At 32.8% G+C, this 16,033-nt stretch overlaps 2 protein-coding genes across 6 annotated transcripts in view; both read right to left on the reverse strand.

Moving 5' to 3' along the window:
• Positions 1–261: 261 nt before the first annotated feature.
• LOC126732918 (protein CYSTEINE-RICH TRANSMEMBRANE MODULE 13) lies at positions 262–2,610 on the reverse strand. The gene is made up of 3 exons (XM_050435985.1): positions 2,259–2,610; positions 1,974–2,109; positions 262–480 (listed from the first exon to the last, which is right to left on the reverse strand). Exons 1-3 carry the CDS (start codon positions 2,311–2,313, stop codon positions 435–437), a joined length of 237 nt encoding a protein of 78 aa, XP_050291942.1. The 5' UTR covers positions 2,314–2,610; the 3' UTR covers positions 262–434.
• A 2,496-nt stretch (positions 2,611–5,106) lies between these two features.
• Positions 5,107–16,033, reverse strand: part of LOC126732919 (uncharacterized) — a 66,790-nt gene continuing 55,863 nt past the window's right edge. The window contains exons 1-11 of one of the 5 annotated variants that reach the window (XM_050435989.1): positions 11,396–11,563; positions 10,499–10,715; positions 9,800–9,957; positions 9,557–9,702; positions 8,536–8,598; positions 8,355–8,447; positions 6,935–7,096; positions 6,693–6,793; positions 6,124–6,299; positions 5,786–6,019; positions 5,107–5,629 (exon numbers count right to left, since the gene is read on the reverse strand). In XM_050435989.1, coding sequence (XP_050291946.1) covers positions 5,604–5,629; positions 5,786–6,019; positions 6,124–6,299; positions 6,693–6,793; positions 6,935–7,096; positions 8,355–8,447; positions 8,536–8,598; positions 9,557–9,702; positions 9,800–9,957; positions 10,499–10,715; positions 11,396–11,504 — 1,485 coding nt within the window. In that variant the 5' untranslated portion in view covers positions 11,505–11,563 and the 3' untranslated portion in view covers positions 5,107–5,603. Of the gene's footprint in view, positions 5,630–5,710; positions 6,020–6,123; positions 6,347–6,585; positions 6,794–6,934; positions 7,097–8,354; positions 8,448–8,535; positions 8,599–9,556; positions 9,703–9,799; positions 9,958–10,498; positions 10,716–11,395; positions 11,566–16,033 lie in introns of those variants that run through there. The other 4 variants (XM_050435986.1, XR_007659577.1, XM_050435987.1 and 1 more) reach the window with 4 other exon arrangements.

The following is a 16,033-nucleotide window of genomic DNA, read 5'->3' on the forward strand; positions in this document are numbered from 1 at the left end:
GGTTAGGCACTTCAACAAAGAACACAAAGTTTCATGAAAAGCGCTCAAATACCTATTTCATTCGCATACAAAAATTGATTTACAAAAGGCTAGCTGCAAATGTAAACAACCTCTTAAAATGCCCTGCATCATACAAAGACCCGAGAGAGAACCAATCTACAATGTTTAAAAAAAATAAATAAAATAAATAAAAAATTGGTTCATTTAGCAGAATTGCATTGCAGATAATCCAACAAACTGCAAATAAAAGACATACCAACATTTATCACAAAAGTAATTACTTATTATAAAATCTTTAATTAGTGTTTATACATATCCAAATAAAATATCAACTCAGACATTAGACGAAAGTACTTTTCCTAAACATGAATCCACTCTAACAAATAAGAGACGTCATAGATGAATGACCATGGCTGCGTAGCTGAAGGTCCTCCTCAGAAGCAAGCATCCAAAAGGCAGCAACAACAGAGTGCTGCTAAACTGCAAAAAGCACCAAACCATGTTAATTTTTCCCGAATCACCATATTTCTTAGCTTCATATTTTTAAATACAAATATCACCTAATTAAATAGTTCTTACTAATTGATCCATGTTATCAGAAACAAATACTTGTTTGCATTTTTTAGTACAATGTATGCAGCCTAGTGTTTACGAAAACTCAAATACAAAAGATGCCATCTTCACTAGTGCAAAATTGCTACCATAAATGATGGTTGAAAAATAATTATTCTCTGCTTTCAAATATTCCACGCTGGAAGGCACAAAGAATAGAATCTCCCTCAACTAAGGCAAAGTTAAATGGTACGTCACCATTCATATGGAGATTTCAAAACAAAAAACCAAAATCAATATGGCAATAGCAATGGTAGATGTGGAACTATAATGCACTGAAAAAAATACTGGAGCTAACCACTGACTCAGGTATTTATTTCAAAATTATGTCCTTTAAATTGAGAAAGCACACATTAGGAAATCATCAGACCCTAGAACCGCATATAGGCCAATGCACATTTTAACCACTAACTCAGGTATTTATTTCAAAATTGTGTCCTTTGAATTGAGGAAGCACACATTAGGAAATCATCAGACCCTAGAACCGCATTTAGGCCAATGCACATTTTAACTACTAACTCAGGTATTTATTTCAAAATTGTGTCCTTTAAATTGAGGAGGCGCACATTAGGAAATCATCAGACCCTAGAGCCGCATTTAGGCCAATGCACATTTCAAAGATATATGGAGAGGATTGTTTTACGCTATGTATAGCTTACTCTGCTAAATTGCAATTGAATTTAATACTAGCCTAAGTTACTTGATGCCTTTTGTCTGTGAAAGCAAGAATCTGTTGTACATGTTACAGCAGAGCACCATTGAACACTAGGAAAGGGAAGAAGCGTACAGATTTTTTTATTTAAACGTCCCCCGGATGACGAAGAACCTCTATGCTTGTTAGATCTGCCTAAAGTTCAATTCTCTCATACTGTTAACACTTGACACTTCTTGCGGTTTTTAAGGGTAAGGGTTCCAGTGCTCTAGAGCCAACACAAACACGTTTTCATATGGTGCTGGCTGCAGTGCACTGGAGCTGACCCGTGTCCAGTTTTTAACAGTATCTCCTATAATTACCCCAAAAAAACTAATATGCTGAACAATTAAAAGATCAAAGGAGACCAGAAATCTTCAAACTTCACATTCCAAAAATGTAGACGAATATTTTTATTATAAAATAAATTAGCAACATAACATAAGCCGTGTGAAACAGTGCAACCCTCTTCAAAACCAAACCCAAACAATTAAAATTAACTAGTAAAAAAAAAAAAATTTGTTTGGAACAAAAGGTAAAAATTCCCAATTGCTTGAAAAAAGACGAAAAGCAAAACATATACCACAATGTACCAGCAAAACTAATTATCCAATAATGCTTAGAACCACGTGTGTGTGTGTGTGAGAGAGAGAGAGAGAGAGAAACATACCATCCTTCAAGACAACTAGACTGATCTTGCCTAGGAGGCTGTGAGTACTGATTATACCCTTGTTGTGGCGGGTACCCAGGTGGAGGATAGCCTTGCACAGGGTATCCTGTTGGAGGATAAGCATCCTTTGGATAACCTACATGAATTCAACAACAAAAACCCATCAATGCTTTTAGACTATATAACATATATATATATATATATATATATATATTTAACCACAAAAACTAGTACTTGTTTTAAGTTCAAAAGAACCCCATATGAGATTCTGAGATCACGTTTTACCTTGAGGAGGAGGAACACCAACTGGAGGCTGTTGCTGGGGGTAGTAATTACTCATTTTTTCTTCACAACAAAAACAAATCTCTCCTTCTGCTTAACTAAAATATTTGAGAACGACTGGAATAAGTTTTGAGGCTTAAGGTGGTTTTTATAGAAGAAAACTATAAAGGCAACGAAGTATGAGACTGGAATCTGAAACGAAGTTTCCTTTCGAATTTCGATGCCCAAACTGATTCAAAAGAGAACGGCGAGAGACACGGTTCTACTCTGCCTTAGCAATAAGGTAAAGAATAAAAGTTGATCGCATCGCACTCGTAAAGCTAATAGGAAAGCAAAAGTACGTAGTAGAAGTGTAGAACGTGTAGAAGACTAGAAGTTTCAAGTTTTAACTTTTCCTCTCTTTTCTAAAAAAATTAAAAATATCTTTTTTTTTTTTAAGAAGAAAGAAAAAGAAGGTAGAAGAAGAAGAAAATATCTTTTTTATTTTTAAATTTTAATTTAAAAAGTAGTTTCCACTTTTTATATGCTCCTTTTTGTTAAAAATAATTATTTCTCAGATTCTTTATATGGATAAATGATAATATAACCCGAGTGCTAGAGACGTGTTTATCTTATTTTATCATTTCAATTTATTTCGATAGATAGTTTATTTATGATATAAAATTTTAAAATTTCTTACAATATTTTTTTAACTCTATCACTTAATACTGTTTGAAAAAATATATATAAAATAAAAGTTGAATTAAAAGTCATGATTGCATCAAGTGACTACTCTCATTAATTAGTAAATTAATTATATATTTTTTGTTAGAATATATTTCCTCAATTAAGGGATAATATTTAACAACTATGGTAAAAATTTATCATTTAAATTTCAACAATTTAAATTCTATTCAATCTAAAATTTTATTATAAAAAAATTTCTAAACTATCCCACACAAAAACTCAAGTTTTTTTTTTTTTTTAAATCATGTTCTAACTAAGGGATAAAATTTAACAATAATTTAAAACAAATTTAAATCGTATTCAAACTAAAAATCTATTATCAAAATTTTCTAAACTTAAATCCCACACAACTCACTTTTTTTTTCCCTCAAGTTGCATGATTTAACAATACTTTAAAAAAAATTTAAATTCTATTCAAACTAAAAGTCTATTATAAAAAATTTCTAAACTTAAATCCCACACCACCCACATTTTTGTTTTTGTTTTTGTTTTTGTTTTTGCTTTTTTTCCTCAAGTTGCATCTCATTAAATTATTATTTTATTAGGTTATTAAATTTCAAAGTTATTGACTAGAGGATAAGATTTAACAATAATTTAATTTAGATAAAACTTTATCATCTAAGTTTTAGAAATTTAAATTTTACTCCAACTAAAAATCTATTATCAAAATTTTCAGAACTTAATATATATTCAACCATGGCTTTTCGATACAATCCCTCTTAACCAATAAGTCATCCATATAATTAAATCCCACACAATACACCTCACGTTGTTGTATTTATTATGATTTTTTTTGAAAATTCAACTTATGCTTATGTTTTAATCTAATAAATCCATCTTACTTATTGTTCTTTACTTCTGAATTTGCATGTAAAATATTATGCCAAAAGAAGTTTATAGAAGTTTACTATAAAGAAGCAAAACAATGAACATCCATTTAAGTTCTTGGTTCTCTTATATAAGTTTTTTTATTTTTTTATATTCTAAAATTTTTTAACTCTTTTGTGTATGTTTTGATTTTTGCTTTTGGTTATTGTATCTAATTTGTGCGTGTGTTGATTTTTTTAATTAGACTATCACTAGAAAAAAATCGGTATTGAGGAACTATTTTGTTTATTATAGTTTGTGCTAGCTAAGGTATAGATTAAAAATAACCCAAATAGGAATTATCAAACTCATTATATATCTCATATTAAGCAATTAACACAAAACACCAAAAAAAAATTAACATATAAAAATAGATAAACACTAGTAAAGTCTAAACTCTAAACAATCAAAACTTAAATTAATTTTTTTATTAAAATTATTTACTTGTTATATAATTTATTATTACTATTTATTTAATAATTTAGTTTTAATTATTTAAAAAAAAAATGAGCTTATGAATCTTCATCAAGCCGTGCATCACTGCATCACACAAGAATAATACTAGTTCTCAATATTATCTGCTTCTTTTTCCATCTCTGGTTTGTATTTATTTACCATTGGCTATATAAAGTATAAACAATTTCTCTATATAATTGTCACATTCATTGTGATGGCATGTGCAGTCAAAACACAATATTGCAAGAAAGTAGAGAATTTGGATGAGCAAAGAACTTTCAAATGATATTAAATATATTTTTGTGCCAGTCACAAGTTAAAATAATATAATATAAAATAAGTAAATATTATACCAAGACTCACGAAAACTAAAAATGAATTAAGACACGCAAATTATAACATTCAAAAAAACCGCATAAATGTTGTCGTCTTTGAAACAGCCAGAACCCACCCGTTTGGCCTTTTTTTAAATGTCAAAAAGTGCAGCGGAATGGTTTACACTTTTTTCCCAGAGTCTGAACTGCCAAACGCATCTTCAGCTCTTTTTTAACTGGAGTCCACCTAGATAAGCTCTGTCATCCAATATTATGATGTTCCAGAATTTGTTTTTTTTTGGGTAATGAAAGTTAACTTGCGGTGAAACTGAAACATATTAGCTAGGTTACACCCTTCTTTTATTTGTTAGCCAAAAATTAATGAAAGTTAACTCCCTTATTTACCCAAAAAAATTATTGAGTGGTGTGAGGAAAATGCTGTGTCTGATCTGAACCTTTGACTGCAAGTGTGAAAGAAGAAAAGAGTCTGGGTACAAATTAATTCACTGAGCTCTTTAATTATCCCATGAACAAGGCGATCAATCTTGGTACCCAGGGTTTGTTGTACTGGAGGAAAAATCACAGTGAAATTAGCACGTACAACAACCTATGCACATAAATTACACAATCTCTCTCTCTCTACCCCCTAAAAAAAAAAAAAAAAGAGAAAAAAAAAAAAAAGAAAAGAAAAAAAGAAGAAGAGATAAAATCTAATTTCTTGAACAATCTCATCTTCATAGCAGGCACAGCACCACCTTGATAAGATTTGGCACAGCACCAACAAGCCTCGCACTATTGTAGTATTAACTGTTAATACAGCATAGGCCACTGAGATTTCCTTGCATTGCAATCACAGTAGGATGCAAGGAATACTTCCCAGAGAGCATTAGGCTAGGCACACAAAATGCTTCATGACATGGCCAACAAAATCCAAAGCCACAATAAGCAGTGGACACATCAACGATATTACTGTTGAAACAGTCTATTAATCAATCCCCACCTGTTCAATCCCTGGAGAGAGAGAGAGAGGGGTAAACTGAATGAAAACAACAGCCTAATTGGGTAAATATCGTGATGTTTAATTGATCCTACCAAACAAGTAAACCAGAATGTGTCCACTACTTTGAGCTATAGTGATGGCTGCTTAAAACCAGAAGAGCCACTTACGACGCTTTTCAGCTCTAGATGTGTTGGGGTCTACAGTGATTCTTTCTGCATTACCAATAAGCCATTTGCTGAAATCAGGCGAAGAAACAAGTTCTTCCATAGCTTTCTCTGTGGAGTGTCTGGTGAAGTTTTTCCACTCAGCCTTCGAGAAAATTTTCTTTTCAGGTGTAGTATGGAATGTGGAAGGGTACAACTCTGAATCTGACTGCTGACAAGGTGATGTCCTGGAAAAACCTGAAGGATTGAATGTGTAAAGAGCATTTCCAGTGTGTAACAGGCATTGATCCTAATATATTTCTTTTTATTAGTTAGATTAAGAATACAAGAATCAGGCAAACCTCGTTCAGCAGATTTGCATGAAGCCAGAGTGAAATTTTTGGTTCGAGGCGCAAGGAAAATGGGGTCTTCATCACTCTGAACCTTGTATGTATATTTGTCACGTGAATCTTCAAAGGCTGATAAATAAGGAACCCGAGATCTCCTGCGGTTCTTTTTTGGAGATTTCACTGTATTCCTGTACAAGTAGTTCACAAATGTAATGCATTTGAAACCACGGGACACCTGACAAGTGAAAAGGAATATGCATGATGATATTGCACATAGTTTAAGATGAGTTATTAGAGCTAAAAAGGTTCAAAAGATCATGCAAATATGTTGCATAATTTTTCCAGGCCCATCAATAAATCATCTTCAGATTACTGGAAACTAAGAAAGTATTCCCCCCCACCCCTTCTCTCTCCTCCCAATATAAAATAAAAAAACCACAGAACATTTCCCACATTATCAAATTTTGGAGACACCTATTAAACATATCAGTGCTGAAGACCTTAGTGGATGAAAAGGAAGCAGATCTTGAATTCCTGATGATGGAAGGTAATCGTTAAGCTCCGGAATAGTTAAATCATACTTGTACAGGCGACGAATGAATCTAAAAATTCTCCACAATGATGAAGAGATCATTATTCCAGAAATCAAAGCTTCTGCTGCCAGTAGAGGATCCGCAGAACTCTGAAAGCAGAACATACTTGTCAAGGTGGTTACCTTTTGTTCAAGAATGAAACACTCATATGCAATAAACTAGATCATGGTTTGCTATATATACACGTGGGGAATAAGAATTTGATACTTCTGAGATCAATGAAAAGAAACCTGAAGAATCATAACAGCAGCCAAAATACGGATGGACCATGCAACAAAGTTTGAGGTGCTTATATCAATTGATCCATCTTCTGTCAGGACAAGTTTACGGACTGCCCAGAAGCCCATCCATGCTCCGGTCAGAACAAGAAAAGCCAGCAGAAATATTGCCAACTGCAATTCACAATTTCAAGAAACATCTCAATTTCTTAATTTGCTAAGCATTACCATCAGTTAATACCTATAGTACTTCCACATTTATTATAACTACATAAATCTAAAGCGCAGGGCTTTTCTAATTGGAAAAAGTTTAGCTGCAAACTTGGTTGTAGCCAATGACTACAAGTCCACTTAATATCTTCTTATTGGATGTGAATTTGACAAATCCACTATTAGATTACATTTTCTTCTTATATCCTTCATGCTTGCAAAATTTACAGAAAATCAAAGATCAATAGCTATGTCATAAACCAAATGTTTAAAATTTCAAGTTTTTGTAATCTAAAATTATGCATAAAAAAATGGTTTATGAATCAAATAGTAAATAACAGCCAATTATGTTGTCAAATTAATTTTTTAAGTGGGAGCTGCTAAAAAGCCAAATTTTTTCCTTTCTAATTTGAATGAAGCATTCAATATAGCAGCCACTGCCTGCTTTAACACAAAATCCAAGTGCACTACAGAAATGAAACTTCTAATACACGAGAAATCCTGGATACAATAACAGAAACAAAGATACCAAATGATCAACATAAAGAATATTGGTGTGATTCTATGGTTCTGACTGAATTAAGAATTTGAGTTTCAATTTAGGCAACCAATATTACATACACATCCAAAGAAAACTTTTCTTTTTAATTATGTAAAGGTTAATAGATTGGAAGGATGACAATCAAAAACTAAGAAAAGGGAAGAATACATTTTATTATACAACTGTACACTGCAAAATCTTGTAGACATTAGCGAATTTCCATGAAACAACTTCAAGGAGACACTCCAGTTTGAACAGGGAAATAGATAATTTTACCCTTTTCCTAGGGGGAGTAAGAGTGGTAAAGTGCTAGCAGTTAATCAGCATATTCCAACTGTAGAATTATCTAAATCACTTACAATGATGCTAACAAAAATAAACCCTAATATAGGTCTTGCCAAGCTCTCAACTGCAACTGGATAATGTAGATGACTAGTATGATTGTATCTGTGCTTTAACCTGGGCTATTTTCTTTTTTGATATATAATATTTATTCATTTTATTGCATTCCCACCCGCCACTTTACCACAGAAGCCAAAGCCATGGCAATAAAGCCAACCCAGAACTTTATGCATCAACACATAAGGCAAACATTAGGGACCAAAATGGTAATTAAACCTTTTTTTTTATATAATAGACTTACAAGGCAGTTATCAGAATAATTTAATATAACTTACATACAGGATTATACATGTCTTCACTGATTCCTATCTCTGTAAGTATCGTACGCAACAATCCAGGTAAGTAACGGAGAAGAAAAGATCCCAAACCAACCTGAGAAAAAAAAAATCATTGTATTCACATAATCTCTTTGATACAACTGAGAAGGGAAAAAGTGAGTTGATTCAAGGTTGATACCCACAACAGATGAGTACATAAAAATTGCAAGAGAGTTCCTTCGGCCAGTTGGGAGAAGCTTCATCCCCTATCAATAACAAGAACAATACTAAGATATTACAATATGAGAGACATGCCAAAGCAACTAAAATAATTTCTCCAGGCTGAAGTTAGAGACACAAAAATCATTCAAAGCCTCAACCCCACCAACAAGCTGACATAAATTACAACAACAAAACTGATAAATCCAATTTGAGCTGAAAAGAAATGCATAAGATAAAATCAGTAATACACATTAAAACAAACTTTAAAGAGATGTCAAATATCAAACTGAATGCAAAGCATATATGAGTTTCAAACTTCAAACTGAATGTGGGATCCAGTAAATTCTTTTGGACAGTTAGGAAACCTTACCCAAGTAACAATAAGGAAGCAAAACTAGGACAACCAATTTTAACCAAAGGAAAGAAGAAGAATAAAAAGGAGAAGTAGGAGGAAAGACATCAGAATGGATATTAAAATAATGAGATATTGGTACTTGAAGACACTGCAACTAAAATTACAAATTTGAACAAAAAAAAAAAGATTTTGCAAATGAATATCAAATAGACACCACCACAAACAAAATCATAAGTGAAACACTGGAGAAGAAGACTAATAAGGGCAAAAACATCATCCTCACACGCACCTCCAGATTTTGTGCACAAATAAAATAAGAACAACGAAAACAAGGAAGTCTTAGTTACCACTAACCATTTTATCTAAAGTTAGGTAAAACTGATTTTTTTTTTTTTTTTTTTTTTTGTTGTTGATAATTCGATAATTAAGGGAGGGGGGTTTTGAACCTTAAATGTCTCTTTTAGAAACTCCAGGATTTGCCAACTAGTTGAACAACAAGGTTCTTGGAAAATATAACTGATAGTTAACATGGACTAAATACTTAATTGGCAAGTCCAATAAATCTTAACAGAAAATTCAAATTACATTGACAGCTTAAAATTGTAAATGATATCCATAATATTAATAGTAATGGAAAACTATATTACCTGAAAAAGGATGATCAATATTACAAGGATGACCCCAATTGACATTGCACCTCCATAATAAAATACAAATGACTTGCTCAGAGGGGATGCCAGGCTCATCAAAACTATTCCCAGGATTAAACATATTATGCGATACAAAAAAAATTCTGCAGAAAAAAACAACAAAGTAATGGAACAAGTTACTAGTTTCATAGATAATGGTAGGTTAAAAAGGTATCCACAGATTAAACAAAAAACAATTACCTTCTTCAATGGACACCTCAAAGGGTTCTAAGGAAGAACCAGCAGTTCGTATATCTAAGATCCTGTGATCAAAAGGTGACATGGACCTAACCCAAAATCCCTTAACAACTTTCTCCCACTGACCTTGAGGGCACATCCCGACGCCAAGAGAGACATTCCTGCAAAGTAAACATTCCACTCTTATTTACTAAAAATATGCTTTTAAATTGGTAACATATGCTTCAACCATTCTTTGACTCAACTAGTAATATTTCTAACCACTTAAAAATGAATATTAAAAAAGAATTACTTAATTGTTAGGTGAGAATTGAGACAGATGGGTACCTCATTAATAAAGTCAATTCTGCATTATACTCTTAAAATTACGATATCAATTGAAATTATTGAGTTAATGTAACCAAATTCAAAATCTCTGTTATTTGAGATTGTTACTACAGCTATACAGCCAAGATCACTCTTCCACATGCGTACTTCCCACATTTAAATAATGGATTAGACCAAGTAGTAGAATTCTTTATCTTGAACAAATATAAAATTGCTACATGTCTGCCAACTTCTCCAAAGCAACAGCAACACTAAAAGGAATTATAACCTCAAGAATATGGAATTACACTACAGAAACCTATTTTTGCCATCCAGTCAAATCAGTCTTTAGGTATGCAAAGTCAGGTGTGAAAACCGCACGATATGATGACTCACCTATGGAAACAAACCTCGGTTTTCAACGTACGAATGCTTGGATCTCTTTGCGATACATTCACCTTCACTACATGGGCAATTTTTCCGAGATTTTTAAGCCTTGGCAATCCCCGTATATGAACTCTTTCACAAACCACTGAAGTGCCAGGCTTTGAACCAGTAGAAGTATTTACTCGCAAGCCATGAGATAGCTGCAGCCTAGTAGATTCACCAAAAACTGCAAAAACCAAAAAAAACACAAAAAAAAAAAAAAAAAAATCATTACCCATCTACCCATTCAAAAGCCACACCCATTTCTACCTCCAAATGTACCTAACAGAACTCTCACTCCCCTAAAACTTCATCTCTCAAAAACCAAACAGAGGGCATAACATCCAAACTTGGTATCTAAGACTTAAATGTGCATCACAAATAAACTGAAATGGAACGCTTAATTCTATCACATGAACTGATTCAAATGCTGTTGTATAATGAAAAAAATGATATATAATTTTCCTTAGCATAAACATCTATTTCTGAAACAGACTGTAACATTTTACACCGATAAGCAAAAACATCAAAGCATAATTTTACCTAATTAAAAGGAGATAACTATATGTTACTAATCAATTGGCTGTAAATAAAAAGCAAAGCATAAAAAAAAATTAAAATTAAAAAGGTATTTTTTCATTGTTTACCCTAAAAAAAAAAACCCAATAATAAGCCTGCTACATTTAATTTACAGCATATAAAATGACATTTTTTTCCTCAGTTTTCTTTGACACCAAATAGAACCATATGGGAAGGAAAAAGAAATGAAAATCCAATTCTACTATAAAATAACAAATTAAAAAAAAAAAAAAAAAAAAAAAAAAACCCAAGATTGCGAAATAGAATATGTAATGGAAGAAATGGTACCCAAAGAAGGTTCAGTGGCGGAGGCAACGGAAGCCCAGGCCGAAATTGCGAGGAAGAGAAGGCAGGGAAAGCGGGCGGATATCCGAACCGGTTTTGCAGAACCCATCATATTCTGGGTTTCGAGTGGGAAAGGTGGTGGGGTTTGCAAATACGGTGAAATGGGGAGGGCAGTTCTGCTATTTTGCAAGGAGCGCTACAGCTTTAGTTGGGCCTCACAGACTTTACTCCAGCCCGTCTAATTCTTAGATAGCCATGGCCCATGGGCTGTTCTTCTCCACTAGTTTTCAATTCCAAGTCCACAACTCTGTTTCCCAATTATCCTTTAAAAAAAAGTTTTTAAAAATACAAATAACATCTTTTAATGTTTTGTGAATTGTCATTTTTATCCTTTAAACTTCATTGTTCTTTTTGACTTTTCTCCTCTGTTTTATCAAATTTTTTGGATACACACAAAAGTTTTTTAATTTTTTTAATTTTTTTTTTTTTTTATAAAGAAACAGCCCAAATTGGCTTTATTTGATAGCTAATAAATCAAATACAGAGCAATAATGAAGATCTGGAGAATTAGACTTCATCCAAACGAGAACAGAAGAAGAAAGTCTTACTTTCTTGGGTAAAGCATGAGCTAAACTATTGTCTTAATTTTATGAGAGAAGGAGAAGTTCTGTAAAGAAACAAAGTGTCTATTATAAGATTGCCAAAGGAAGATTGGAACAGCTGCCCATTTCAAAGAGCATAGAATATGTTACAAATGTAATACACTGCATCATTAGCTCTCTCCATCTAGAATGGAACCCCAGCTTCTCCATAATTTTTCTAGCCACACCCACTCCACTCTATCATACGCTTTGCTCATATCCAACTTCAGAGACATCTCACTAATCTTCCCTTCCCTTTTCTAACTAATATGATGCATAGTTTTAAAAGCAATTATAGCATTATCAATAATTAACCTTCCATGCACAAATGCACTTTGGGATCACTAATAATAGTACGTAAAATTTTTTTAAGTCTATTTGCAAGAACTTTTGAAACTAATTTGTACACCACATTATACAGGCTAATAGGGCGAAAATTAGTCACTCTGGTAGGAGATTTATTTTTAGGGACAAGAACAATATGGGTCTCATTAAACTTTGGTGGAGCTCTCCCATGGTTAAGAAATTCTAACACAGTACTAGTCACACAATTACCAATATGAGACCAAAAACGTTGGCAAAATAGAGGAGGCATACTATCAGAACCTAGGGCTTCTTCTTTTTTTTATATACATTTGCCTTAAAGTTTGCGATACTTCTTTAGCCTGAAATTCCCTTGTCAATACATAGTTCATCTCATCCGATACCTTTGGCTGAACAACATCCAAAATTTCATGAAAATCATGAGACTAAAGATGTAAATTGTAGAATATGGCTTTGAATTAGGAGTTCGACTCCTTGTTGGATTTGAATAAGAAAGGAATTTTATTCCTTTTAGGTTATTGTTGTTTGAAATTATCAAGCTCTATTAGAAATCTTGTCTACCATTTGATTTTAAGTTATATTTGGAATAGGAGTGACTCTTCTTTTGTGTGTGGAAAAGAAGTCTAGTCTTTCTTGGTTTTAGATATGTTAGCAGATTCAAGTATCTTATATAAGCATAGTGCTATTGCGGCAAATTTAGTGAGTGGTGAGAAAAACAAGGCTTTCTCTTGTTTTGGTTCTTTGATATTTGTGGGTTGCAATTTCGAATAGTGAGAGAGGTTTTGTTACCGCTTAGTTTTGGTTCTACGGTTTGGTGATTTGCTCTTTCTTGGTGTATTGCAACTTTTGAATTTGTTTTGTAGCTCTCTCTTTGGTTTTTATGCAATTTGTATTTCGTATTTGGTATTCGTATTCGGTATTTGTGAACTTTTAGTTCTTTGGTTTGTATTTTTGAGAGTGAGCTATTTGGGTGTATTTGGGATTTGGGTTGTGAGAGTGTCTCTACACTAATTTGTATTATCTCAAATTTTTTATAGTGAAATTTGTTCGTTGTCACCCATGGATGTGTTGACGAAAATTGTTAACCCATGTTTAACAATAATTATTAGAACAAGCATTGTCAAATTATGTTTAACAAACGTTGTCAAATTATGTTTAACAAGAATTGCTAAATTATGTTTAACAAGAATTGTCAAATTAGTTAAATTCATCAAACATAATTTCACCCATAAGCCTTTTGGTGTATGAGTTGTATTGATATGAGTAGTGCTCATTCAAGATAATGTATCTCTTAATTACAATCCCTTGTTTCAAGGGAAGACCCTTTGATTCCAATCACGTCGTCTTTGTACATAAGTTTATTTATTTTCATGTTTAAGGGGATATGTGTTTTTATTTATTTGTGGCTGCACCTAATTATTTATTTAGGTTGCTTACGTACCCTTGATGGGGATCAAGCCAATTTGTAGTTCTTAATGTGGGGTTTTAGATTTAAAATCCTCAAATATGATTTTGCCCAATTTAAATAATGGACATTTAAGACAAATACTTGGTGTTTGATTAAGCATCGACTTAATTTTGCTTTGGGTGAGATAATTGATTTTATTCTCAAGGATAAGTCATGGACCATGTTTTTATGGAAATTGAACCAAGGATTCTATCTTTGAGAAGTTGAATGTCCAAGCAATTTTCCCTTTCTTTCATTTGCTTCTTTGTAGGAATTTTAATGACATTTTGATTGAGGTTCCCAAATTTAATTAAGGGAAAGAAAACCCCTTTGGACCAATTTTATTATTATTTTTTTTTTTTTATGAACATTGGGAATTAGAAAATTTCCTTAAATCAATTTTTTATGGTTATTTTACTTTGAGAATTATTAATTCCAATCTTGATTAAGAGATTACGAATCCCAAAGAATTAGTCATGTTAGAATTTGAAGGAATTAGAATCCTCATTTTATTTAAGGGAGTCAAGGACTCCATTAATTAGGTAGTATCAAAGACTCCATTAATTTTGGTAGAGTTAAGGACTCTATTAATTTGGTAGACTCAAGGACTCCATTAAAATATGGTAGAATCAAGGACTCCATTAATTGGATAGAGTCAATGACTCCATTCAAAGACTCCATTAATTTTGGTAGAAACAAGAACTCTATTAAAATGTGGTAAAGTCAAGGACTCCATTAAAATATGGTAGAGTCAATGATTCTATTAAAGCATGATAGAGTCAAGGACTTCATTAATGTGGTAGAGTTAAGGACTCTATTAATTTGGTAGAGTCAAGGACTCTAGTTCAGAAAACACTGAACCAAAGTTTGAAAGAATTTTTATTTGGTAATGTTCAAATAGGATTTACGAGTCAGGGACTCGTATGTAAAGCTTCATGCATGGAGTTAGGAACTCCTCATGAAACCCAACCCTATTTGTTTTACCAAACAAAAATTCAAATTTGAAGAAGAGGAAGAGGGAGAGATTTAGAGAAGAAAGAGACTAATAAAATCCCAACCTAATGCTGTGTGTTCTTCCTCTACTTGTTGCTCTCTATCTCTGTCTGTGTCTCTCTTCTTTCTTTTTTCTTTTTTTTCTCTGTGTTTTGCTGTGCTTTTCTTCTTTTGTGCGTACCTCTCCTTTGTAATTTGCTAGAGACTCTTTAATTTATAGAGAAATTGGGAAACCGTTCTCGCTTTATTTCTCAACTGATCAGCTCATAAGCAACTTCCATGGACCATTAACTTCTTTCATGTGTTCATGCCATCACCCACTTTTTAGCTTTTCAATTTAATATATATCAATCCTCTTATTTTTTGGTGATGTGTTGCAACTGCAACTAACCATTTCCACGTTGCTTTCCTTCCATCTTTGATTTTTTTTTTTTGCTGAATAAGGCAAACCTTCCATCTTTGATTGTGGTGCTGCATGTGGCCAGAGATGTTTTATTTAACTACACATCCCACCGTTCAACATCTTGTCATCTATACTACTATTTAAGGGGCTTCTCCTGTTTGGACCAATTTTTTTTTTTTTGGGTTCCAAAATGCCCTTACACCCTAGGTTTAAGCAGGAGCAAAATTAAAGGACACTTCAGTAAAAATACAACTCTAACTCCCACTATAACATTGCCTACAAAATAGGGTCACTTTCCTATTATTTTCAAATTGCTTGATTCACTTATAAATTAGATTCTAGAAAAAATTATATATAAAAAATAAAAACACAGGTTGATGTCTTACTTGATTTTTTTTTTTTTTTTTTAAATCTTAAACTACTACAAAATATTACACTGGATTTTTGTGTGATTTTTAAATAATACGGTTAAATGAGTAATTAATATTTCTCATCCATCAGTTTCTTATCCATGTTTCTCTCAACTCTTCACCTAACGTCTCACACTTTCCCCACTCCTCCATGCTTCAAACTCAAATTAAAATGGCTCATCATCCTCATCAGCTATCATCCTTACCCAAATTCAAAAACCATAAGCAACCACCTTATTAGTTATCATCCTCACCCAATTTGAAAAACCATATTCAAACTCTCTTATCATTATTTACTCAAGAATTCATTCACACGTAGATACTTCTGTAGGCCACAATTCTTCAAGCCTATGTTTTACGATTTCCCACGGCTACTCAGTGCAGATGGTACTGCTCTTCCCCCCCCCCCCCCCTCCTCTCTCT

Source organism: Quercus robur, chromosome 6, assembly GCF_932294415.1.
Source record: "Quercus robur chromosome 6, dhQueRobu3.1, whole genome shotgun sequence".
Lineage (NCBI taxonomy): Eukaryota > Viridiplantae > Streptophyta > Magnoliopsida > Fagales > Fagaceae > Quercus > Quercus robur.

Bases quoted from the DNA above. Each gene is read 5' to 3' on its own strand.
- LOC126732918 (XM_050435985.1), bottom strand. From the start codon at position 2,313: ATGAGTAATTACTACCCCCAGCAACAGCCTCCAGTTGGTGTTCCTCCT. The intron at 2,110-2,258 runs GTAAAACGTGAT...GAATTCATGTAG, and splicing joins TGGTGTTCCTCCTCCTCAAG to GTTATCCAAAGGATGCTTAT. The intron at 481-1,973 runs GTATGTTTCTCT...TGCTTTTTGCAG, and splicing joins TCTAGTTGTCTTGAAGGATG to TTTAGCAGCACTCTGTTGTT.